At 46.3% G+C, this 26732-nt stretch overlaps 2 protein-coding genes across 2 annotated transcripts; one reads left to right on the forward strand and one right to left on the reverse strand.

The window, feature by feature from the left end:
- Window positions 1-2564: 2564 nt before the first annotated feature.
- Window positions 2565-14428, reverse strand: LOC103189302 (WASP homolog associated with actin, golgi membranes and microtubules). The gene is made up of 10 exons (XM_042342980.1): window positions 13784-14428; window positions 9949-10122; window positions 8782-8932; window positions 8405-8574; window positions 7898-8060; window positions 7323-7510; window positions 6144-6230; window positions 5956-6051; window positions 5111-5540; window positions 2565-4355 (listed from the first exon to the last, which is right to left on the reverse strand). Exons 1-10 carry the CDS (start codon window positions 14375-14377, stop codon window positions 4054-4056), a joined length of 2355 nt encoding a protein of 784 aa, XP_042198914.1. The 5' UTR covers window positions 14378-14428; the 3' UTR covers window positions 2565-4053.
- Window positions 14429-15311: 883 nt separating this feature from the next.
- On the forward strand, window positions 15312-24774 carry LOC103186461 (fibronectin type III and SPRY domain-containing protein 2). Its single transcript, XM_007905515.2, has 13 exons — window positions 15312-15879; window positions 16724-17597; window positions 18086-18181; window positions 18827-19060; window positions 19450-19472; window positions 19753-19874; window positions 20207-20371; window positions 21194-21334; window positions 21490-21646; window positions 22084-22217; window positions 22877-23012; window positions 23294-23470; window positions 24434-24774. Exons 2-13 carry the CDS (start codon window positions 16827-16829, stop codon window positions 24684-24686), a joined length of 2409 nt encoding a protein of 802 aa, XP_007903706.2. The 5' UTR covers window positions 15312-15879; window positions 16724-16826; the 3' UTR covers window positions 24687-24774.
- The last annotated feature ends 1958 nt before the right edge of the window (window positions 24775-26732 follow it).

The following is a 26732-nucleotide window of genomic DNA, read 5'->3' on the forward strand; positions in this document are numbered from 1 at the left end:
CATTTTGTTTTTTTGCATCTGTGTACATAGCTCTCTGAGGAACTCTAGCGGGAATAACTGGCGTTGCAATATTGTTGGCTACTTGTAAAATTCCTGGTTTTACAAAAGCACTTGGATTTTTAATGCACCTGGTCACATTAAAATGTCTCAAAGCACTTTACAGTAATTACTTTTCTGTGTCATAAATGATTTTCCAAAGACATTTTGCACGCAGCAGTGTCTCATAAAGAGGCATGAGGTGAATGAATAATTTATCCGGAGGATTGATCGTTAGCCAAGATACTAAATAAATGGTACAATTATATAGCATGAGCCATTTGACACGTGATAATGGTAATGGTACTAGCTCTCTGTAAGAGATATCCATTAAGTCCGACTCTCCTGTCTTTGCACCATACTGCTTCCTTTTAAACCATCATGACACCTTTAACATCCCCCCGAACAACTAGATGTCTCATCTGAAGGACAGCCACTCTGAATGAGGCACCTGTCTATTATCAGCGTGAAGTTAGGAGCTAAAAATCTTGACATAAGTCTTAAACCCACAATTGTCTTAAACCGACAATCGTCTGAACCAGATTGACTGGGCCAAGCTCTATTGATTGGGCAAACTATTTTCCAACTAGCTGTACCCGTTGCAGCTTCGCTTGCAACCAAAGGTCCAATATGGAATGTAGATTGACACACAGACAGACATTTCATCTTTATCTATACTCATCTGGGAGGACTCAGTGCTTTAGAAATTTAATTTTGTTGTTGTTGCTGTGGCGTAGCTTCGTCTGTGTTCTTTATTTAGTTCCCGCCAGTTGGCTGCGTGCGTGCTCTGTGACGCAGGATGCCACAGTGCCACGGTTAGCCGGCCCGGCCACCAGGTGTAACTGCAGTGTGCGCGGACATACGTAGGTGCTCTGTGACGCACAATGCCACAGCGCTACTTTGACTTGGCAGCCACCAGGTGTAACTGGAGTGAAAAATGCAAAATTGAAAATAACTCATGAACGATAGGAGATACCGGAAAATAATCATGTCCATGTCACTCCCAGGTGCAAGACCTTTCCAATGAGATATAAATCACGTCTCTTCGTCAATCAGTTATTGAGATCCTTCTTGAAGCGCAGGCATACATTGTTGTTTTATTAGTATATAAATATATATGATAAGCTGTGCACTTACCTTGCACACCAACAGAACAACATAGGCTCTAGGCTTGTCCCATCTTAACATGATCATTTAATTTCTGTAGTTGCTCTTCTTATGTACTCATTCCAAGTAGAAGGATGCTGTCAGACAAATGCAAATGTAAGGATTATTATTATTCATTATACAACCTGTTCAGTCCTCTGCCAATGTTGTTCTTGTGCTCAGAGGGCGTTTTGACGTTCAATCCTTCTTCTGAGATGGTTGTTTTATCTTTCGTTCAAGTGACTCTTCCCGCTGCCCCACCCACCCTTTAAATTTCACATGCTGCTGAATATGAGGGAAGGGGCGAGTGAACAAGGAATGGCGGATGTTTGCGCGAACATTAAATAAAAGTTGGCTCTTGGTACAAAAGAATACAATGCATTCCCTTGACATGACCGCTGTACTAATCAGACCGGCCAGACAAGATTAGCTTCTGCAACAACAGCACAACCTGAACCCATCTCAACTGTTAGGTACATCCCTGCACACATACTCCCCCAGCTCAAACACAGCGCTGAGCAGAACGCTATGAGACATGCAAAGAAGGCATTAGCTCCAGATACACCCAATCCGTTGTGTGCGATGGGCAGGCGGACACTACAAAGGGCAACTCATCCGGAGAGACTGATAGATGCTCAAGTACAGACTAAAACACTTTATACATAGACCACGAGTCCGGAGATTGGAATTAATAATAATACTTGCATTTGATATTGCACCTTATCACGTCGTCAAGATGTCTCACAGGATATACTGTAAAGTGGATTGACTGTATATTTTGTGGTCGAACACGGCAGCCAGTTTGCACACGGCGATGTCTCACAAACAGCCATGGAGTGAGTGACCAATTTTATTTGGGCGATTTCAAATCGTGCCGTGGGATCTTTAATGTCCACCTGAACAGGCAGATGGGACCTCGATTTAACGTCTCACCTGAAGGATGGCACCTCCGACAACCTGACATCATCCCAGAACCACACTGGAGTGTCAGCTACTTGATTTCAAATCCCGATGTGGAGCTTGAACCCACAACCTTCTGACTCCGAGGCTACCGCTGAGCCAGCCTGTCGCTCCTAATGAGGAACAGGGCAACTGTAACAGCATCATGAGCTCTAACTCCTCAGTAATCCAATGCTAGAGAGACTAACTGTCTGTCCCTATATTTTGTAACACCCCATGAAATATTAGATGCTGTCTGGAGCCTACAAAGTTAGATAGGAAGACGATAATTCCCTATAAACGGCAGGTCAAGTACAACAACTGACAATAAATGGTAATACTGGAAACGCCAGCAGCCGAGTCATCAGTTTTGTGTGTGTGAGTGTGGGTGGGGGAGAACTGTGGATGCCAGCAAAGAAAGCACAGAAGTTTTATCAACAGGCTGGAGTTTTAAAATAAATAAAATATACTTTAATGTCCATATTCACTCCTTCAGAGATTTAGCAAAACACCAATCCCGTTACAAGATTATTGATTCACAAAAAGATAGACAAATGTATATATATATTACAATAATGCTCAGAATATTTTATTGCCATTCATAGCATTTCAGGCATCAGCATAGCCCTTGGAAATCGAGCCCGTAACTCCTTGGCGATTAACTTTAAAGTGTTAGAACGCAATGAAAATCAATCTCGCAGAAAAATACGACATCCTCTCGCCGTGAAAGCGATATGCAAACGTAATTTGTTGTTATTGTCTGTCAATTTCACTTAGAAGGTTGTGCAAATAAAAGAGAGAGTTTGCAATTGTGAGCAGTTTCCCAGAAGCTTGCCTAAAAGCAGTAGCTGCTCCGAGTCTCAACACTGCATCATTAACACAAGCCCCTGCCTCACATGTGGGAGGGAGGAAAGCTTCAGGCCAAGGCAAAACCTCTGCACCCAACACAACCGTTTACATATTCATCACGATGTGTGAATTTTCACTTGCTCATCTTTTATACGAGACATTCTACGTATCCGATTGATTCTACGCTGTCTCTGAGGTGCTGTAGAGATCTTAAGGCTTCTTTTACTTCATTTATGCAACCGGTCCTTCAGAAAAGTCATACTCTGAGGAACAAAGAGTCTAATTTTTATTCATTAATAATAATAAACAAGTTGCTACAGTGAGCTTTACTTAAACATTAATCTGAAGTGCAGTGACTGTCGTTTTGTTAGCAAACACGTAACTTGGGTCCGTAACTCTGTCTGTCCAGCCTTGGAACGTCCTCCCGACGTGAAAGGTGCATTACAAATGTCACTTTGTTGTTGTTGTCGTGAGATGGACAACTGTTTTTGTCAGGGGTGATCTTGGATGAAGGAGCAATAATGGTCAGGACACCATCCTTCAATATAGTGCAGCGTTCATTGGAATCACCAGATCAAGCAAACTGCACGCACGTATACATACATGCATAGGCGCGCAGTTTTCAAGGTAGGATGGGGAGATGAAAGGGATAAGAGGAGGCAGACGAAGCCTGTTCAGACTTTGGCAAGATCTGTTTCCTAGCAGCAGGAGTCAAACCCATGATCAAATCAGTACGCTATTGTATCACATGATTTGAACTGCCACAATACGGTTTTATTTCATTGTGCACTGCACAGCGCTACCTGTGTGCACACAATATGTACGGACACGCTCCTCTTGTGGCCTGTTTTAAAAAAATAAAGTCTTTATCCTACAACTAAAACCAACGCAACGTTCTTTAGTGCACGGTGAGATCACAAGGCAGAAGATCTGGCCACTGTTTTAAACTGGTCATATTTTCCTTCCAGGAGAGAGTTCCCCTTTTCAACTGAATCAGATTCTAAAGGGGAAAAAAATAAGAACAGGTCCTGGAAAACCTCGGAGTATGTTCCAGATAGTGTTCGGGGGCAGTGGAGCGTGGGGTCAGCTGTCCCACTCGCCAGTCCGATACTCATCTTGCTCCTCGCTGTCTGAATCAGGAGACACTTTCTTCATCCGTGCCATAGCTGCCTTGATGCTGCGCTCCAGATCGTTGGCTGGATTGCTGCACGAGCGCTGGTTGGGGTCCAACTTGACCTTCCGCAATTGGACCCCTTGACGAATAGCGGTCAGCAAGTTATCCCTCATATCTTTGGGTTTGTCCAAGGCTGGCTGCTGCGACAGATCCACTTTTTTAAGTAAACTTTGGCCGCATTTCAAAGAAGCCAAGACAGCGTCCATCGATCCTGTCGAGAGAGAGAGAGAGATTCTGCTGTTTAAAGAGACCGTGTTACATTTCAACAACAACAAATTACATTTCTACAGCGGCTTTCACGTCGGGAGGATGTCCCAAGGCGCTGGACAATTAGGGATTTCATCCGAATAAAACCGGTTGAAAAAAAACACACCCTCGACTATTGTGGTACTGTAGTAAAACATGTACAATGTCAGGAGAGAAACAAAAAAAGGGCTTAAAGTAAATGCTGCTAGACACACAACACTTTGTGCTTTTGGTACTCGATTCAAACCGCACCACTGTTACTCTGTACAATACATTCGCAGAGTACTTTGAAGTGAAGAGCCCGTCAGCAGTGAGAGCCAGGTTGAAGTCATACTACACTTGCACATGTCTCAGAGCAGCAACTTGTAAAATCCTGCATTAAAGCAGTATGCAAAACACCAAACAGGCCAAGTTTCCTCTTTACATCCTCCTCAAGCTTTAGATGATTATAGATCATAACTAATGAGATTACACACACACAACCTCGAGTAGCTTTGAGGAGCTACACACAGATTATAGTTGGTTGAACAGCCTGGAAGGCTTACCAATTAGTGTCAACCGACTTTGCAAGTCAAAGTCATATTGGATAGGGCTGTGCTACAACAACTATTTGTATTTATCCAGCGCCCTTCACGCAGGGTGGTGTGACAGAACGCTTGACAGTGGCGGAGCACTACCCAAATACATGGTCCCTACATAAACAGTTCACATTCCGTTTACCTAGATTTGCTTTTGGGGATTTTTCGACTGAGATCAGGGGTTGAGGTTGATCATTGTCTGCTGTACTGATCTTCTTGTCCAGAATTGTGCGAGGCAGAGGCAAAGGCGGTGGGGGAGGGGGAGGCGGAGGAGGAGGGGGAGGTATTGCTACAGGAGCCACTTGGTTTGCAGTCAGGCCTGGACAGGTGGTAGCAGTTGCTGGGAGAGAGATCTGGACTGAGAATTCATTGGGATCTTTAGAGTTTTTCTTTGAAGCCTTGGTTCTGGCTGGCTTTTGGTGGTGAGGTTGTGCGGGAGAATAATCAATGATGGACAACGGTTGCTCTGACGGCTCGGACACCCAGTAGTTCTCAGTGGAAGACACGTCTTGCTTTTGCACGCTGAGACTCTGGCAACGAGGAGGTTTAAAGACAACGTGCCCAGATGATTTCTAGAATAAACGAAAACAAAATCAATACCAGAACCGCGAAAGTCAATAACAAAGCGAAATGGTACAGTTAATGCTAACAGATGCTTCATTCATTCATAATAATAATTGTTGCATTTGATATTGTGCCTTATCATGTCAATGAGACATCTCAAAGCACTTCATAGAGTATACTGTAACGTGGATTGACTGTATTTTGGGAGCGAAACGTGACAGCCAATTACGTACAGTTTGCAAAGTCAAGACAAAGAAAAAGATAAGGAATACTTTCCCTCCAAAGCTTGAGAACTCACTGGGGAACCTTCAGAGAAGCAAAGTACAAGCAGCAACCCTAAGTCGAGAAACTATTATGTTTCCACCATAGCCTCTGAGCACTGAAACCCACCGAGATTTATTATTATTATAAAATGGCCATCACCTGCTTGAACATTCGCAGCCTCTCCAAGGTCTTCTGGCGCTCCTGGTTGACAAATTCCCTCTTCTTTTTATTTTCCTCTTTCTTCTCATCTCGTTTCTAGGCAAAGGCAAAAAGATAACCTTTTAATGGACCCTGGGCAAACAGGTCTCACTTGCTCCCCTTGCTAACTGTGACTAGCGATTGCTTACCAGCTGAATACTGTGGTGCTGGTGGTAGTTTGCTTGGTTCATTTGATGTTGTTGCTCTTTCAGTTTCTGAGACTCCTCGCACTGATCCTGTTTAACAAGAAGCTACAGTTAATTCTTGTGGGAGAAGGAGCGGAATTAAATAATGGCTGTACCATGCCACTTTTTTGGAGTGAGGTGTAATGGACTGTAAGATTTCCAGTTAGATTGTTCAGAGTAAGCGAAGATCAGCACATCTAAGCAATGAATAAAGGGCAAGTCATGCCCTGCCCTTTTCATGTGTTTACTCGTAACAGCTGATTTGTAATAGACACCCTGGAAAGATCTGCTGACAGATCAATAAAGCACCAACTGTATTTTTTGGACCAATTTGCCAGGCTGTGCTCTGGGCAAACAGGACTGCATCCAGATAAGTCTCCATTCTTCACATAGACATAAAGCATCTCATCTATTCTTCAACCCAAACCCTCACTCTTCACTTATTCTCCCAGAGTACTCTCCCCACCACCGCCCCCCCAAAAGAGATCACTGGGGTCCAGAATGCAGGTTGGGCTAATAGCTTCCATATGTTCAAATGGATACATATGATGTTTATTACATAATTGATGGACCATGAAAAGGAGCAGAGGTGATACTGGAATTCTTCTCATTGGTGTGTTACATAATCAAGGTTAGCTGGAAGGCATCATATCCAGGAGCAACCCAGAGAGTGCAAAATTACTTCCTCATCAGCCTCGCCGGATTTATGTGGTGTTAACGCTTAGTTAGTCGTTCACCACAGCAGCAACAACTGCGATAAACCCTGTGTAGACACTTATAAGCACAAGGGTCTAATCTACAAGTGCATGAATGGGAGAGAAAAGCACAATAAATACTTCAAACTCAGTGCTAAGTTGTCCTCATCTTTCGAAGTAGCACAGATTTGCTGTTTGACACTTTGCCAGCTCCAGCTACTGATCAGCACCTCACGCAAAGTCTTGTACCATTTATGTTGAATAATTTCATTGTGGTTTTCCCGGGTCCCACTTCCACACCTCCTGAAGCACAATCAGTGGGACTCGGGGCAAGCTTTCTCTCCTCGTTGCCCCTCAGGAAGTGAGAAGGCTCTTACGCTACACTTTGTGAAATGCTAAATCTATGTTTCACAGCCAGAAACCATTGCAGTGTAGAGGGCAGAATTACCCGCTTGTTTCTCAGATAGGATCGTCTTGCACAGATGCGGCCTCGTTTGACCTCCAGCTGGTGAGTCTTGAGCTGCAGCTTCTTAATTTCATTTGAGCGAGTGTCGTGTGACAGCCCCAAACCACCAGTGACCTGCAGCTCCTCAGGGTCCTCGTACGTGTCGTAATAAACCACCTCGTCCTCTTTTTCTGGAAATGAACAATAAAGAATTAAGGAGTAAAAAAAACAACGCCTACAGATCATTTTTTTTCTAACGTTTCGGAATTCTACAGTACACACGGCTTTAAATAATTGGGTTACTGTAATCCAGGCCACGCGTGGAATTCGACAACAAATTAGATTTGTAAAGCGCCTTTCCCGTTGGGATAACGTCCCAAAGCGCCGGGACTTGGGAATTCAATCTCACCAGGGCTCGCATGGGAGTGCCTGATCTCCATGGACTTTCCTCAGGGATAGGTCTTTACCATTCTCATGGTTCTCATTCCATTACCATACAGTGAGCTACTCCTAGACGAATGAACAAAGACCTCAGTGCAGAGGCTGTAAGGGAATGATCGTGGACAGACTTGGCTCACCATTGATCTGTCGCCGAATGGTGTCCAGTTGCACGACAAGAAGCTGGTCCTCAAACTTCAACACTTCCAACTGTACACCATACAACTCCAACTGCGTCTGGTAATATCGCATCTCTAACATGTCCACTGCCTCAGTGGTTTCCACCTGGTCAAGGCACTCCATCTAGAATAACAGTAAGATTTCTTAAACCTTAAAAGAAAGGGAATAAGCATGCAACCTTTACTGGAACGTAAACCAAATCAGAAGCAACATCCCTGACAAAATAACTGCTGAAATTCCCAGTGTACACATCAATCATAGCTAATGCACAGTCAATTCACTTTACAGTATATTTTGTGAAGCGCTTTGAGTTGTCTTGAAGACGTGATACAACGCTATATCAAATGCAAGGATTATTATATTATATATGATTATTATTATATATGGGAAGTGGAGGCAGACGCTGAGGCTTTACTTCCTGGCCTGTGTAGCAAGAATTAAAAGTATCCTTTTTTTTAAAACGTTACCTTGCTCCGAATCCCTCCTTTCTCGCGGTTAAGGCAGAGTTCCTTCGCTCTCATGTACTGCAGTGTTTCCTTCACGAGCATAAACTTCAGTTTCTCCAGTCTGGGGACCACAGCAGCCCAGGCAGCTTTGCCAAAGCGCTTGCGATCTTGCTCCATCTGTTTCTGCATGGCTACAAGGGAAACACAGGGCGTTAAACAGAAATGCCAGGGTACTACCAGAGCCGGAGTAGAAATGTTCACCATTGATCGTTACTCATTAAGTCGCTGTATAAACCACCCAGCGGTTAACAATCCATTCCTGCTTGGGGAACAATGCTCCATCTCACTAGAGGGAGAGCATTCTGTTCGACCCAGAGATACTCCCCACTGGGTTTTACCTGTCAGTGCTTTGACGGTTTCTTTAAAGTAATCCACTGTTATATCCTGGATGGAGCAGACTGCCTCCTTCACCTGCTTGGACCACTGTGCTGCCTTTCTCTGCAGGCTTTCTATCCTCTTGGGACCCAAGTCGTCGAACTCTAAAGATTTCTGCAAAGGAAAGCAGGAGTTAGCTGCCCTTCAGTTACGATAAAGCAACAGCATCCTGATCAATCAGCACTGCACATTCCTTTAGACCATTTTTCTAAACTGTTCAGGTGTTGCAACGATTGAATCACTGTCAAAGATGATAGGGAACTAATAAGGGGAGGTCATAATCTAGTTGGAATATGGTGGCCTTGTTTCTGGTTAGGGAAGAGAAGGGAAGCATATACAGTACGCCTGGATCAGAGCTGATGGGAAGACATTTTCTCTGTCACTCCTTGCCACTGGGTGGAGCAGTTTCCATTGCATTAAAACATTCTTGCACATTGAAGAAGATTATAACTGAGCAGTTGAATACATCTAAACTAATATACAGTGCGTGGGAACCATTCCGGGGCAACATCGCTAATAAAGGATTTCAAAGGACATCACAAAACCACAGTGCTCAAGTCACATTACAAAACCACTCACAGGTGTCCCGTTTAATGTTAGGTCCTGCAGAGCTGGTAAAACCAATATAACTAGATTCTCAGCGAGCTTGTGGCTCAGTGAAACTCTTGATTTAGAAATTAAAAGGCATGATTTGAGAATTGTAATCACAGTATTACCAAGTGTGCAATTACAGGACTATCAAGAAATGAGTTAGTTAGAGATGCTCATAAATGAATATAAATGCAACATAGCATTTCTCCAAACCCAATTACACTGACTTAATAAGATGCAGAAAGTTGAAGATTGTAATTCTGCCCAAGAGACCCAGTAACAGATCGGCTGCATAGCAAATTCTATTACTTGGAGTTACAGCATAACTGTAGTTTAGTCAGGTTTGCCATCTTGTGACAAGAGCAAAGCATTACACAATACAGTTGAGTCACCTGGAAGTGTCAACTTTCTGAACGCATTGCCCTCAGTGCCTTTATGTGGGATTTAGAGAGAGAGGAGACTTTCAGCCCATCAGCCTGGACGGGGTGGGATTCACATTATAAACAAAATACGCTCTGTCGATGTTTTGAGCGGATTACCAAGATTTCCTGTTTGTACAGTAGAGCAAACTCCCGCATGTCCCGGAACGGTTGCAGTAAGTACTGGTAATACTGCATCGCCACAGTCACCAGCTCCTGGTAAGCGTCATCTTCTTCTTGATATATCCTTCTGAGAGTCACCATGTCTTTAGCAGTGTTATGCTGGTGAAGGACCTGGAAGGATTAAGAAATAGAATCCATCAGTGAGATTTTCTGTCGCAACAATAAAGTATATTTTACTTAATAAACTACTTGCTCCCAAAATTCATGGACTAAAGCACAACAATGGCTTGGCATCACAGTAAAAACTCAAGAATTGTAACATGACAGAATTTGCACCCAAGGACTCTTTAATTCCAATAGTTGGGATGTCTGCCCTCATGATTTTAATTCAACATCGACATGTCCAGGCAAAAATCTAATCAGATGTATTAATATGATACAATCTCACTACATGCTCCAAAACAACTCACACTTAAACACCACTTTTCACGTGGGCTGAGCGGAGTATAGTGGCCAAAGACTCTTTTTTTTAAATCCGACTATTCAGTCCAGTTCTCTCCCACCCCCCGCCACCCCATTATATGTAGCACATAAACTTCCAGTCCAAACACACTCTATAATCAGTAAATATAGCTGGCTGACTGATTCACATGACAGCCAAAGTAGAACTAGGACTCAAATATGGCAAGAAATTTTCACTGATCGTATTTCCATCGCACAGCAAGTAATCTCAGCAGAGCAACTGACCCCACGTGTTGCATTTTGGTAGCTTACGATTTCACATCACAAGACGGCCAGGCACACACTTGAGCTGTCACGTACGTTCTCCATCACACAGTACAGCATTTAGAACGCTGGTCAGCAACTTTCTGGTGAAGGGAGATCTCTTTACCGTTAAAGGGCAACACTTTGTAATTTCACTGCTTCATAAAAACAAATAATTCCTGCGGCATTCTTGAACCCTTCAGCCGCTGAAATACTGTACAAATACATCAGCTGCTCTGTGGACCGCCCCAAAAGACACTTCCAACACAACTCTGTCAGAGGCCTGACCTCTTAACAACTCGTGGTACAGGGTTTGTTCGAGCTAGAAATAACATGATAACTAAAGGCTCAGAGTTATAACAACATGAGGGATAAGATGGAAACACCACTGTAGGATACAATCATAGCTCACTCCTAGCACTGACCCTAACAAAGACATGTTTTTGCCTCAACTGTCAATCTGTCAGGCAGTCTGCATTATAAAATTCAAGTCTCCTCAACACCCACCTTGGACAATATTCAAGGCTCTTGCAATGCCTTATCCCGCATCCGGACACATGCCTGCGGCACTGTTAAAAAGCTTTCATTTTAAGCGCTGCATGTTTCTGAATGCCATGCAACTCAAGTGCTCCATTGCGTGCATCGCAAAGGGACGCGTTTGCCGAGCGAGGGTTTCTTGCTAACAACGGGTCCCTGGATCACTGAATTAATCGCCGGTCGGAATCAAAAATGCCTTAATCAACGATTACTGACTCCATCAATATCTGCATACAAAAATCCCTGGGTAAATACTGCACTAACATAAAACCCTCTTGTAAATATCCCTATTTTCACTTTTTTTTTCTAAAGGGCACGATTTTAAAAACACATTTGCAAAAAAAAAAAAAAGCACGTGTAGCAGGTTGGCTACCAGTGTGGGCTAATAGTTTAGTTTGTGCTGGATGTTCTCTACCCGCCTCAAATTCAAACAGCCAATTTTAAATTTTTTTTTGAACTGAAACCTACGAGTTTTTTTCTTTCTTCCCCTCTGACGAGCTTTTCCGAAGAGTCTGGAAAAGCACCAACCCCAAAACTGGACCCTCGCGACCCGTCAGGGGCAACGCATAAAAGGCATAGAAGGAAAATTCTTGAGTCCTTAATAAAAGACGTAGTTATGGGATACCTGGAAGACCATAAAAAGATTAGGCAGAGTCAACATGGCTTTACAAAAGCGAAGTCATGCTTGACTAACCTTTTAGATTTTTTGAGGATGTATCTGCAGGTTGGATAAGGGGGAACCAGTAGATGTGGCATATTTGGATTTTAGGAAGGCATTTGACAAGGTGCCACACAAGAGGCTGTTACTCAAGATCAAGGCCCACGGGATTAATGGGAAAATATTAACACGGATAGAAGAGTGGCTATCGGGTAGAAGGCAGAGAGTAGTGATAAATGGATCATTCTCGAATTGGCAGGAGGTGACCAGTGGAGTGCCACAAAGATCAGTGCCTCGGCCTCAGCTATTTACCATTTACATCAATGATCTGGACGAGGACATTGAATGTAATGTGTCTAAATTCGCGGACGATACTAAACGACGTGAAAAGCGCTATATCAAATGCAAGGATTATTAAACTCGGCAGCAGAGTGAGCTCTCAGGATGATGCAAAAAGATTGCAACAAGATATAGATAGGCTCGGGGAGTGGGCAAGTAGGTGGCAGATGGAATTCAATGTTAGCAAGTGTGACATTATTCACCTTGGTAGCAAGAATAAAAGAACAGATTATTTTCTGGAAGGGGAGAAGTTAGATAGAGTTAGTATTCAAAGGGATTTGGGTGTCCTTGTACACCAGTCCCAAAAAGTTAATTTGCAGGTGCAGCAGCAACTAAGAAGGCGAACAGCAGTTAGCGTTCATTTCGAAAGATAATATTTAGAATATAAGAGTAGGGAAGTCTTGCTGCAACTGTATAGGGCTTTGGTGAGACCGCACCGAGAGTATTGTGTGCAGTTTTGGTCTCCTTATTTAAAAAGGGACATACTCGCCCTCGAGGGGGTGCAGTGTAGATTCACTCGGTTAGTTCCTGGGATGAGGGGACTGACCTATGAGGAGAGGCTGAATAAACTGGGGCTGTAATCTCAAGAGTACAGAAGAATTAGGGGAGATCTTATTGAAACATAAGATTTTTAAAGGGCGGATAAAGTAGACACTGAGGGTCTGTTTCCCCGGTGGGAGAATCTATAACCAGGGGTCACAGTCTGAAAATTAAGGGTCAGCCTTTTAGAGCAGAGTTGAGGAAACATTTCTTCACTCAGAGGGCAGTGAACTTATGGAATTCACTCCCCCAGAGGGCTGTAGATGTCAGTCCTTGAACATTTTCAAGGCTGAGACTGATAGATTCTTGAAAAATAGAGGGATTAGGGGACATGGGGATAGGGCAGGTAATCAGAGTGAGGGGAGAAGATCAGCCATGATCTTATTGAATGGTGGAGCACAGGCACGAGGGGCCGAATGGCCGACTCCTGCTCCTAATTCTTAGGTTCTTACGTAACAACAACAGAATCGCTCACTTCGATCCCCCGGCGGTTCGCGGGGACGCTGCCGCGCGCAGATCGGCCGCCGCCTTCCACCCGGGCGCTCGGCGCGGGGGGTGTGTTGCGCAGAAGCGCTTCGGGGAGGCGTCCGGGTGGGTGGGGGAGAGGCGTCCGGGTGGGTGGGGGGAGGCGTCCGGGTGGGTGGGGGGAGGCGTCCGGGTGGGTGGGGGGAGGCGTCCGGGTGGGTGGGGGGGAGGCGTCCGGGTGGGTGGGGGGAGGCGTCCGGGTGGGTGGGGGGAGGCGTCCGGGTGGGTGGGGGGAGGCGTCCGGGTGGGTGGGGGCGCAGACCCTCGCGCTTTTTTTTGAGGTAGCGCACCCGCCCGGTCGAGCGTACCCCCAAAGCCACTGGCATCGTATATTCCCCACCCCCCCTGTCCCCCCAGCCCCCCACCCCCCACACAGCCCCCACTGCTCCCCACCCGCCCCCACCCCCCACACCCCCCCCAGGGCGCACCCAGCAACCACACGCCCGGGTACCCAGCCCCGGGGCTCACCCTCCTCAGGCTGTCCCGGCCCCGGGCCACTTGCCCCTCGAGGCCCCTCTTGCGGAACTCGTGCAGGTTCTCGAAGTACTCGTCGTGGTCGGCGTCGGCCGAGGAGAAGAGCGAGTCGAGGACGACCTTCCGGCCGCACAGGTCGACGGCGGCGCCCAGGTACAGCTCCAGCCGGCGGCAGACCCCCTCCAGGCCGGCGGCCGGGCCCGGGCCGCCCGCCTCCGCCGCCTCCGCCGCCTCCTCGGGCAGCGGCCGCCCGGGGAAGAGCAGGCCCCACAGGCCTCGGGGCCTCAGCTCGGGCAGAGCCGGGAAGCAGGGCTCCAGGGCCCCGCCGCTGACGGCCACCCAGTGCCGGTGCAGGTTGCGCAGGTCCAGCGGCGTGTAGAGCCCGGCCCAGCTGGTCTGGGCCCGAGCCTCGGGCTCGGGTGCGTCCCTCTGCCGCTGGAGGGTCCGGTTGTGGCAGGTCACCGCGAACTTGCCTTCCGCCTCGTTCCAGGCGGCCAGGAAGCCCAGGCGGAACTTCTCGGCCTCGTCGAACAGGTCGTCCTTGACGGCGACCCACCCCTCCAGGCTGTCGGTCCGCTCGCTCGCCATCGCCCCCTCGTCGTCGTCCGCTCTCTGTCACTCTCTCTCTCTCCCTCTCCGCCGCCGCCAGCGTCAGCCTCGTCTGACGACGGCCGCCATTGCTCCCGCCGCGCGCAGGGCGTTTTGTAGCCCAATGTCACCCCCCAACACGAGCCCAGAAGTAGCCCAACGCCCCGCCTCCCGCGCCCGCGCGCCGGTGATGACTAAGCCCCCAAAAGTAGCCCAACGCCACGCCTCCCGCCTCCCGCGCCCGCGCGCCGGTGATGACTAAGCCCCCAAAAGTAGCCCAACGCCACGCCCTCCCGCCTCCCGCGCCCGCGCGGGTGATCACTAGCCCCCAAAGTAGCCCAATATTCTCCTCCTCCTCCTCATCTTCTTTATCATCATCATCATCATCATCATCATAATAATTTTTTCCGCTTGACGCCTTTTCCGGGCGGCGTCGCAGGGCTTCGCAGGAAGAATGGCGTCAAGCGATTTCGAACCCGGGCGGAACGCCTCCCAGCAGTCGGCAAAAGTGGAGCGCGGACCGGGTGGACTGTCCCGGTCAAACAGTCAGACAGTCACGTTAGACTCCGGACAGTCAACCGTGACTCAACAGCACCAGGCAACTCCCCGCACTTCGTCCGCAAAATTTGCCAAGTTCCCCGGCACGAACCGTGCCCAGAGTAAACTCCGCCCGTGATAACAACCCGCCTTCCGCACACCGCGCCCACCCTACACTGTACCACATCCATCACGTACCGCCCGACATGTACCAGTCCCATCAGAAACCCATTTGCCATAAACCGCACTCGCCAAAAAACACGTTCGCCCACAAATTTACAGTCAATTCACTTTACAGTGTGTTCTGTGAAGCGCTTTGGGACGTCCTCCCGACGTGAAAAGCGCTATATCAAATGCAAGGATTATTATTATTATTATTATTATTATCACACCCCACGAGCCCATTTAATCCCATTTTCCAGCTGTTCTCCGATATCAGTTCCTTTTTCATGGATTCAATCGCCACGTATGTAGGGTAATGAATTCCGAACCTTATTCCTACCCTGTTCTCATGGGTCACGACATCTGCCACGGGCTATTTATTTTCCGATTCGCGTCTCTGAGATTCGTAAGGGCTTGCCACTGAGGTAGCTGTAATGTGCACTACAATAAATAATAAAAAGTTTAAATACTATAAGGAAAACGTTTAACTAGTCTGTTTGTTGGTTCGGGTGGTGCTTGTGAAACGCTCGGAATGGGAGGAAAGGCTGTTCTGAAGGTCATTTTCACTGTCACCAGCTGTCACTGCGTGTTGGTGCATCGCTAGGAACAGGATCCAAAGCGGAGCTAAATATACCCCGCCGATCCTTCTCCAAACCGGAGAAGCGAACAAGATAGAGAGAACGAGGGAGAAAGGAGGGGGAACAAGACAGAGGAAACGAGAGAAAATTGAATAGAGAGAAAGATGGTGATAGAGTTCAGAGGTGCATAAAACATAAAATCTACAAATACAGACGACCGAAGAGGTAAGCAGTCACCTGTTTGTGAACGAAATGCAATTTCAATCATTAAAGGAGTCTCGTGTAGTTTGTACAGCTATAAAGTTGGATTTCAAATAGGCAATTGCAGCCTTACAAGGGCAGGAACACATTTTAAATATGTACTGTAAATTTACATCTAAATGTCACATCTTTGTATCATTTCCCTTCGTCCTCGCATAAACCTCAATGTGGCGTTGAGGGTATTAACTCTTTGTGTTCCAATGGGATGGCATTTTCTAGGAATCCTGTTAAGCAATACAGCAAAATTAGACTTGCTGGTTACATAAAATTTCAAAGCTGCTTCATCAAAGTGCTCAAACAAAAAATTGTGTTGTTTCTGATCTCAGCTTTTTTTTTATGCAAATCATTTTTATTGATTGCTCTGTCAGTCCAGATGGATCCATGTTGCATTCTCGGGTTTGGGTAGGGGAGGGCTGTTGCTGAGCGTTTCTTGCACTGTTACTTTATACCGTCACCATCTGTTGGCAATTGCTGCCTCAAGAATATTTGTAAGGAAATGGCGTCAGAGTTAGTAAATCCCAGCTATGCTGCTGAACCTTGAGTGAGAGAGCAAAGAGAGGGAAATGAAACAAGACAGAAAGTAACAGGGCTCAGTGAGTACAGCATTTCAGAGCTGAACATCAGACCATAAGAATTGCTACACCAAAGAAGACCAAGGTCCATCCAGTTCACCTACCACCATCCTGGCAGTCACATGCACATGTCATGTCCCAAACTGTACACTGTACTGAACAAGGATTGAGTTACTAAGTGACTCCCTTAACCATAGTATAACAAACATAAATACATTATTTGTTTCCATTTGTAGTGGACTGACCTGGAAAAAGCATCCGAAGTGTAAGTGTCTTGGGTGATTCGCAAAGACATTGACCTATCTCACACGGAAAAAAACTATTGTTTCCTTGTGAAAGATGGAAAACACAGAGGAAGTAGATCAACCCACCCAACAGGGGGGAATTAGCAAAGAAATTGAGGGTCCCAACCAACTGCTCCCAAGTGAGGTTGCCTTGACACCCGAGAATACATCCCAGGATCTCAGTGCAGAAGAGATGGTATCAGAAGGATTTCAGTTCTATCACATGGACCTATATGACGAGCCCATTGAGGGATTAGGGATCTTCAGCCACAATTTGGCCACAGATAAGCAATCAGACAGCAGAGAAAAGGCCGAGGCCATTTCACCGTGGGTCCAAGGTGCTGAAGAGAATTGGGAGCAGGACAAAGAACGGAAGTCACCTCCTATCAAGGAATACAACATCTATGATGAAGATGAGCGTTGTGAACCTTTACAGGAAGACTTTACAAGTGGTGGGAATAGACTGGAACTCCCTAAAACTCTGGGGGGATTTGATCCCTTCCAGCAAATAGTGGATTATTCAGAAAGCATGAGTCAGTTCAGCGACCGGGTTTTCAGCCCACTGTCAGACCGGAGTCTGGGTGGTTTTGAGGAGTTTGAGTCTCTTAGCTTTGCAGCCAAGGAAGTAGATGATGAGGCTGAAACGCAGAATGATCTCGGTCTCCCGGATACGACAGAATTGGAAGATCAAAACGTCTCAGAGGACATCACCCCTGATATTTATTGCCAGGCCTGCAATGTCCCCATCCCTGCATTTGAAAAGCTATTTGGCTCCCACAAGAACCATGAAGTGACCACACTGGCGAGTGCAGCAGAGGAAACCAAGGTATGGAAGCAGACGTGGAGTCCTGTAGCGTGTTGGTTAGAGAGCTCGCTTCGCAAGTAAGAGGACCCGGGTTTGATTCCCGGGCTGGGCGAAACCTGAGGCAATCTTACTCCAGACACCTCTGTTTACCTAGCAGTAATCAGGGACCTAATTGTTAGTTGATTGGCAGATTGCTTTTCCGGGAATAATAATTTTTTAGAAAAAAACTAATTATATGGTCACTGAATCCACAACTGTTTGTGGGACACTGCTGTGTGCAATTGGCTGTTGCGTTTCGCCCACAAAATGCACAGTCAATTCACTTTACAGTATATTCCATGAAGGGCTTTGAGACGTGATGAGGCGCTATATCAAATGCAAGGATTATTATTATTATTATATTAGATCAAAATGACTTTCCGGTAAGAATCTAAGTTACAGCACAATTTTTTCTTCGTTAAGGCTCCACTGTCTGATTCCCTTCACACTTTTTGTCTTCCTTTCTGCAGTCCGAGTGCCAAGGCAATTTGAGGAAGCTGGAGCAGCAAATTATTCAGATGGAGACGTTTGCTAATCAAATGGAAGAGATCTTCATCACTGTGGAAGTAAGATCGTGACTGTCGCTCAGAAACGGCGTCCACCTTCATGGCGTTGTCCGTCGATATTTAATCTACTTTTCACCTTACTTTGTGACAGAGGAGAACTATGGAAGAACAAGATCAAATAGATTGCATGGTTTGCTTCATTCAAATCTCTCATGTGCTTTTATAATATTGATATTATGAGATCGATAGACTGAGATCGATAGATTTTTAAGACAGAGATCGATAGATTTTTAAAAACTAAAGGGTTTAAGGGATATGGGGATAGGGCGGGTAAATGGAATTAGGTTAGAAGATCAACCATGATCTTATTAAATGGCGGGGCGGGCTTGAGGGCTGAATGACCTACTCCTGCTCCTATTTCTTATGTTCTAATATTCTTATATATGTATTACAACAACAACAACAAATGACGTTTGTATTTCACATCAGGAGGACGTCCCAATGGCAAAACAGTTACAATGGCAAAACATCTCACAGTGCTTCTCGGGTCATTGCTGTCGAGTGCAGTCAATGGATATTTGTCGGCAGCCAATTATTGCACAGCGACATCCCACAGACAGCCATGAAGTCAATGATCACGTAATCTGTAGGATTATTGGACAGGACACTGGGAGTGGCGTCTAATTTACCATTACACTCCAACAGGAAAACTTTGGCAAACAAGAACATTACGTGGAGCTGCAATATGATGACCTGATGCAGTTCCTGGTGCAACGTTATGAGGACAGGATTCAGAGCCTGGAGGAGCAGAAGGAACAGAAACTGGAGAAGCTGTATGCGGAGCTGGTCCATTCCGGGCAGCGCATTGATTCCTATAAAGAACTGATGGAATCTACCGAGGAGGTGTGCAGGTCCGCAGGCAATGAAGCCTTTTTGAAGGTAAGCTCCTAATTGTAGGTTTCCGAGATGATTTTACTGTATTTGTAAGTTGATTTGTAGTTCGGTGGTTACTGCGCTCTACTCGCCAGCGACAAGACCTGCGTTCGATTCGACGGTGGGATGAAACCGTAGGAAAATTTCGATTGGCGGATCACTATATCAAATGCAAGGATTATTGTTATTATTGTTGTTTGATTAATTTGATTTGATTCCAACTGACTTATGATGTTGAACGAGGGCAAAAAGCACTTCACACATGAGCTAGTTTCAAGAGTGGAGACTCTGGGCAAAAGTGTCAGTTAACTGCAACCAACTTTTCGATAACACAGTGAAAATACTAACTCATGGCAAGCAATAATTCTGATTCTTCTCCTTTGCTCCATCAACAGGTTGGAGGTGCTACGCTGGACAGGTATGAGGCACAGCTCAAAGCAGGTTGTGTTCAATCCATCAGCTTCTCAGCTCTTCATTTTATTTTCCTGATTGGTCTTTGCCATGTAGCCAGCTCTGGGCTCCTGGCATCTCTACTTCTAATTAATAAATAATTATATTTATATTCATAAGAATTATTAATATTATTAATAATAATATAACTGATGAGAAAAGCAGATTATTAAAGGCATCCATCCTCAGGTTCTCCACTGCCTCTTTTCATCACGTTTAACCCGATTTTGCCGCGATCCATTCAACAGATTGGAAGAGTTTCTCCAAGAGGACGTGAGCCTGGAACTTCCCACCACAGCAGAGTTCGAGAAATTCCCGACAGACACGTCAGAGGTGCAGCAACTGATAGACTCGATCAACAGTATGCCAGGTACATACCGCACATACACACTGTAGGTCAGTGTGACACTTATGTGTACACGTTGTAGGTGATACTCACACATCTACACACTTGCAAAGGCAAGTGACACACAGTGACTGTTTTTTTAATATAAGCAAATGAATAAAGACCAAATCAAGTGAGAATAATGGGTCTGGACATGGACAGGACCCCCTCCTCACCTCCACCAACACTAACCTGCCCTCCTGACATGAGCCCCCGACCCCCCCCAAACACCCCTCCACGTAAATCCTTCAGTCTGACAGAGCGTAACTCAGCCATCACTCTCCCTGTAACTTGTTTCCCGTGTGTTTGCCTGGCAGCACCCTCCCCTCCCTCAATGTCTCCTCAGACGCCTGACACAGCCATGACCACAGCCGTGCGTGTCTGCTGGAGCCTCTCGGCAGATGACACAGTGGATTATTACCAGCTTTACTACATACAGCTCCCTCAAGCCGGCGCTCAGCAGGAGAGCAAGGGACCAACAGGTATGTTACCATATACACATGTTTCCTAACAACTGCACAATACCCTCTTCTGATGCACATACATTTCCTCATTTGTCCCATTCCCAGCTCATACGTTTGTAAACCTGTAAGTTAATTGTAGCAGCAGAATCACTATAATAATAATAATAATAATTATTGCATTTGATATCCATATCATGTTGAGACATCTCAAAGAGGGTCACAGAATATACAGTAATAATAATAATAATCCTTGCATTTGATATAGCGCTTTTCACGTCGGGAGGACGTCCCAAAGCGCTTCACAGAACACACTGTAAAGCGAATTGACTGTCTATTCTGTGGGCCAAATGCGGCAGTCAATTGCACACAGCAGGGTTCCACAAAGAGTCATGGAGTGAGTGACCAAATTATTATAATACTCTTTGAAGGGATTATTACCCCCGGAAAAGCGATCCACCAATCGACTAACAACCGGGTTTCTACTTACTGCTGGGTAAACAGAGGCGTGTGGAGTAAGGAAACTTGCCTAAGGTTTCGCCCTGCATGGAAATCGAACTCGGCTCCTCTGGCTTGCGAGGCGAGTGCTCTAACCATTGAGCTACAGGACTCCACAATTCCTGGGCTGCGTAGTTAGAATATCACGAGGGTTTTGTAGCTTTCAAGTAATCAGCAACGACTTGGGACATCCTCCTGACGGGAATGGCGCTATACAAATGTAATTTGTTGTCGCTGTTTGTTGTTGTTACAGCCTTTGATGGTGGCTTTCTAGCCGTCTTGCCAATGACCCAGTCTACCACCCGGCTATAACCGCCATCTCTCTTGCCTCCCACTCCTCCTCAGATTTAGACACATCCCTGAAAGTGAAGGAAACGTTCTGCACCGTGAGCGACCTGCAGCCGGGCACGCTGTACGAATTTTGGGTCACAGCCACAAACGGCAGCGGCACCAGCGGGGCAAGCGACAGAGCCGTGTACACCACAGGTAAACACCACCGTCACCGCTGGCACGTGACACGCTCACCAGCAGCCTCACCGGGATTCTGCCTGGGTCAACAAAACACCAATCTGTCTTTAGACGGTGAGGTCTCAGTGGTGGTGAAAGACCAAACAAACTTCCTCGTGTACTGTGTGTTTCAGTTGCTGTGCCGCCCGCCATCAAGAGCAGGGAGTGTACCTGGTGTCAGGATGCAGCGTCCATCCAGTGGGAACCGGCGGCTGGCAGCTCCGTCCAGTCTTACACGGTGGAATTCTGCCAAGTGTGCTGTGGCTGCGACTGGACCGAATCCATCACAGAGTGAGCAGGGACTGGGCCCCGATGGTGAAGTAGAGCAAATAGATACAGATCATGGGCACAGGTGTGAGGACCAGGTCTGTCGTTTGTCACCCCCCACCGCCACCGCCACTCCACCCTCCACCCTATCCCATGTAAATACAGAGAGATAGGACTCAGTCTCTCTCAACCCCTGAGTCCTCAACAAGCCAACAGCAGTTTATTGTATTTAGAGAAAATCCCAAACAAAATCCATAATGGAATCCACCAGCAAGGTTGAATTTGAGGCTAAAGAGAAAGGGAGAAGAGAGCTGCAGTTCAAGAGGGTGGTTCTCAGTATGAGCTACATTGTCCGACATTCGTATAGAGATGGACATTGCTCTGAACAGTGTAGAAATTCATTCTAACTTCCTGTCAGACTTGGGAGCCATTCTCTCATTTGAACTGTTTGCTTTCTGTAGGTCGATGGTGGGCATCACGTCATGTAAAGCAGTGATACAACTGGAACCATTACAGAGTTACCTCATCTACGTCAGGGCAGTGAACAAAGGCGGCTCCAGTCATAGGAGCCAACCCATCACTATAAAAGCTGCGGGTGAGTTCCCGTCCTGACCTGGGTCACGGGAAGATTTCAATCACACAGTAATGTTACCCTCGGACAGGCACTAACTCTGTGGTCAACCTCCAGGCGAGAGTGACTACAGCCAATACCATCGTAACTGACCAAACAATCATCCAACCAACCAAACAAACAGACAAATTGCATTTTATAGTACCATTCACACCAGGAGGACATCCTGAAGTGCTGACCAGTTGAGGGTTTGCACTCGAGCTGGGGGTTGGATTTGAGGGGTTTGGGGGGCGGTCAAGAGCGGTGGGGGGCGGGGGGGGGGGGGAACTGCAGGTTTGTGAGTGGAAATACAATCATTTTACACTGTAACTATTGAAACTAGCTCTGCGTTTATCTCCAGTCAGGGTTACACTAACCAATTGAAACAATAGAGGTTAAGATGGAACATTAATGCACAATTAATTAATATTATTAATTAATATTATTTTTAAATTAATTAATCATTTTTTTAAAAAAATTGATTAATTAATAAACAGTAATGTACACACACAGTTTTTGTCATAAGAGAACACGCCATGTTACAATATAACTGTCAGTTTTGGTCCGATCTGAGAGGCTTTAACGTGGATTGAGCTCGTTGTGGGTGGAGATGGGAATAGTCTGGTGAAATCTCTCCATTGTAGGGACCTGCCTTTACCTGAATGAGAGCACTGCTCACCCATCCCTCTCTATTCTGGATGATGGCTTGACGATCGTTTACAATGAGGAGGAGGAAGCGATATTGACTGAAGTTCTGAAATACGAAGATAGGTTTACAAGGCAAGTCAGATATTAAGCATTAAAGTCTGTTGATTGAATGATCATATTCTACAGCATTAGACTGTTGCTCTGTTCACTCTGACTCTATCCTTGCTATGGTAGTTACCAGTCACTCAGCGTACAATAATAATAATAATAATAATAATAATAATATCCTTGCATTTGATATAGCACCTTATCGCGTCGTTGAGATATCTCCAAGCGCTTTCCAGAATATACTGCATACTGTAGTGACTGTGTATTTTGTGGGAGAAACATCTCGATCTCATGTCTCCCGGCAGATGCCTCGCTGTGCTGGGGGAGCTAACTCCTGTCCGAGGGAAACATTACTGGGAGGTTGAGGTGGAAGAAACCACAGAATATCAGATTGGGGTCGCTTCACCAGATACACCTCGAGACGGCTATCTCGGCACAAACATCACATCATGGTGCATGAGACACATCTTTACTCCGTCCAGGTATGCTTGAGACCCCATGGTGCCATTACACCCAATCTTTAGCTCATCATTTGATGTGGAACACATAACCTCGAAACATCGACACACGCTTGACAGGTAATTGCAACTGCGTATTTTGTAGATTTGCAACAACAACAACAAGAAGATTCCATTTATAGAGCGCCTTTCACGTCGGGAGAACGTCCCATCAGGACCCGAGCAGGGGGGAAATGGTCAGGGTGAGGGGAGGGAAGGGAGGGAGCGAGGAGGGGGTAAAGAGTCGAGAGGGGAGCTGAAGGCACGGTCAAAGAGAAAGGTCTTGAGACCGGCCTTGAAGGAGGAAAGGGAGGAAGCGGCGAAGGCACTGGGGGATGGAGTTCCAGAGCCTCGGGGCTGAGAGGCTGAAGGCACGGCCACCGATGGTAGGGCGGTTGGAGCGGGGGATGTGGAGCAGACCGGAGCCAGAGGAATGGAGGGTACGGGCAGGTAGGTAGGGGGATAGTAGGTCAGAGAGGTAGGAGGGAGCGAGGCCGTGAATGGCCTCGTAGGTGAACATGAGGATCTTGAATTCGATCCTCTGGGGGATGGGGAGCCAGTGGAGGCGAGCGAGGGTGGGAGTGATGTGGTCCCGAAGCCTGGTGCGGGACAGTACACGAGCTGCAGAGTTCTGAATGACCTGCAATGTGGAGGGAGGGCCGGGAAGGCCGGCGAGGAGAGATTTCCCGTAGTCCAGCCTTGAGGTGCTAAAGGCGTGGACCAGAGTTTCAGCCGCGTGAGGGGTGAGGTAGTGCCGTAGTCTGGCGATGTTCCGGAGGTGATGCAAAGAGTAACGTCTCATGAATAGTGCCTGTGTTGGCTCTCTGAAGAGCGATGCATTTAGTCCCCTGTCCCTTTCCCCCCACACTCTATTCTACGTTCCATTGCTGCAGTTTCAATGGAGGCATTTGCTGGTTGTGTTATTTTTTCTTCACTTAAAACCTGCAGGAGGAAGTTTGTGTTTCTGCACAGCGGTGTGGCAGCAGACCTGCGGATCACAGTCCCCCCCAGAAGAATCGGGGTGCTGCTGGACTACAAAGCGGGGAAGCTTTCCTTCTTCAACACCGACATAGCGCAGCACCTCTTCACTTTCTCAGACCCCTTTCGCAATTTCGTCATGCCCTGTTTCGCTTTGGAGAAACCCGGAGCTTTGAAAATTCACCACTGCATGCCTCTGCCCGATTATGCCAACTTTGCATAAGAATTTACTCGTAGGTTAGTTGTGATATCCGTTAGGAGGGGTTGATGGTGCGCGTGTGTGCATGTATGTATGTGTGTGTGGGGTGGGGGAGGGGGTGGCGTTTACCTTAATAAAATTTTTTAAAAAAAACTCCCACACAAAGTGCAATAATTCGCCACTGATGGAATCATTGGTCAGCAACAATAATAATAATAATAATAATAATAATAATCCTTGCGTTTGATGTAGCGCCCTATCACGTCTTTGAGACGACTCAAAGCGTGTGAATTGACTGAATATTTTGTGGGCGAAACACGGCAGCCAATTGCGTCCCAGAGTGTGTTGAGATGCAAGTCGTAATGCAATCGTTCTACCATTGCGGTACCTTCTTTCTGCCACCAGATGCCTCTGATGGGCCATTAGTGGAACACTACCCCCAGGGACATTAAACAGGTGATGCATCACTTCAGTTTACTCCACAGGTCCTAGATACTTAGCACTGTTGTGTTCATCTGCCGCACTTCATCACATCTCCCTAACTCACATAGAAACACGCAGCTCTCAGAGCTGTGACATCCTCTGCCCCCACACTCCTTTCACAGTAACACCAATGGCGGTGATAATCATTTTGACGTGGGTGCACACGTCTGTTAAACATCAATCACTCTCTGTTCCCTCAACAAAGGAAAAGTCAAACAACTTCTCGCAAGCTGATCCAAGCGAAAAAAAACCATCAGCCGTTAATTCACTGTCAGATTAAATGCAGAAGTAAAATTCAGTGCCTATTAATTTTGAAATGTCTCAAAGATACTAGGGTTAGTGACTGTGCATTCGTAGGCAAATGTGGCAACCAGTTTGCTCCCAGCAAGGTTCCACCCAGAGGTTGAAGTGAATGACCAACTTATCAGGTGGGTCGTTGGCCTGGGCTCCACAGCACATTCTATCTCCAGAATCCGTCCTTTATTTTCACAATCTTTTCTTTTCTGCATCAGTGGTTTAGACCCGCTAATAGTGGAAAAACAAAGGCCTAACTGTACATTTCTGTCTTTAGTTCAGAGATGGTCTGACTGAAGTTTATGATTTGAGAGAAATCACTTGTGTCACTTATTGTCAGAATTTGCCTGCGGCAGCTGCAGTTCCCATACTTTATCTGTAGGATCGTATTAATTTATCACATTGATGTTAATTCAATGTGCTGCAATGCATGATGTGGGTAGCATGCTGACAAGAAGGGGGAACTCGGTAACAGCACACATGGCTGTTTGGTTAGTGCAACCTTTGAATCTTCAAATGATAAACCCAGGAGAACAAGAACAATGCACAAGTACTCAGTGACAATTTTGTTAAGTTCACCCACACGGACTGTATAAGTGCATCATCAGGACATCCTCCTAACACGAAAGGCGCTATATCAATGCAATCTGTTGTTGTTTTCTGTGGTACCCTCAATGCACACTTTGGGATGTCCAAGCTTTGGCTCTTACCCACCTGCTCCTAAACTCTCTGTGATTAGCTAAGCAAGGAGTGTGCCTCCAGGCAGAGAGAGTGTCCTCTATAGTGACGGACTTCCGCGTGTCAGACACCCGTTGATTGAAACAAGATGATTCATCCCCCCAGGAAGGGGTCAACCCACATTCAACAACAGCTTCCATTGATACAGGGACCTTCGTGCAGGGTAGTGTCTCAGAGACCTTTAACAGTGTTGTGACCATAGGCACCATTGAAGAGGAAGGTCTTAATGCGTGATCTGACACACACCTTTACAAATGAGTGTGTGGGAAAAGATCCTCTTACACTCTCAAGGTTCATTTCGTAACAGGCGTTCTAATCAGCAGGATGTAGAAATTGAAATGGTCTGAGCTGGGTCAAAAGGGTGGAGCAATTATTTTGTAAGTGACTAAGAGTACCTCAGATTTTTCTCTCTTGTAACACTTTCCATTGTCTGCTTAATGTGCCACAAAACACACTTGAGTGGCTGTTATCCCGAGGAGTTGAGGCCAGTTCTGCGATTAGCCTGTTACAGCTCTCCCAACAGCCCAACTCTTGCTGGAGGCAAGCCCATTAAAG

Source organism: Callorhinchus milii, unplaced genomic scaffold, assembly GCF_018977255.1.
Source record: "Callorhinchus milii isolate IMCB2004 unplaced genomic scaffold, IMCB_Cmil_1.0 Scaffold22, whole genome shotgun sequence".
In the NCBI taxonomy this organism is placed as follows: Eukaryota; Metazoa; Chordata; class Chondrichthyes; order Chimaeriformes; family Callorhinchidae; genus Callorhinchus; species Callorhinchus milii.

What these genes read in the sequence shown, in the direction of transcription:
- LOC103189302 (XM_042342980.1), bottom strand. Translation starts at nt 14,377, where the DNA reads ATGGCGAGCGAGCGGACCGACAGCCTGGAGGGGTGGGTCGCCGTCAAG. An exon ending in GCCGGGACAGCCTGAGGAGG is followed by an intron (nt 10,123 to 13,783) that starts GTGAGCCCCGGG and finishes TAATCCTTCCAG; the next exon opens with GTCCTTCACCAGCATAACAC. An exon ending in ATCCCCAAAAGCAAATCTAG is followed by an intron (nt 4,356 to 5,110) that starts GTAAACGGAATG and finishes CTCTCTCGACAG; the next exon opens with GATCGATGGACGCTGTCTTG.
- LOC103186461 (XM_007905515.2), top strand. Translation starts at nt 16,827, where the DNA reads ATGGAAAACACAGAGGAAGTAGATCAACCCACCCAACAGGGGGGAATT. An exon ending in GGAGAGCAAGGGACCAACAG is followed by an intron (nt 20,372 to 21,193) that starts GTATGTTACCAT and finishes ACTCCTCCTCAG; the next exon opens with ATTTAGACACATCCCTGAAA. An exon ending in TGGACCGAATCCATCACAGA is followed by an intron (nt 21,647 to 22,083) that starts GTGAGCAGGGAC and finishes TGCTTTCTGTAG; the next exon opens with GTCGATGGTGGGCATCACGT.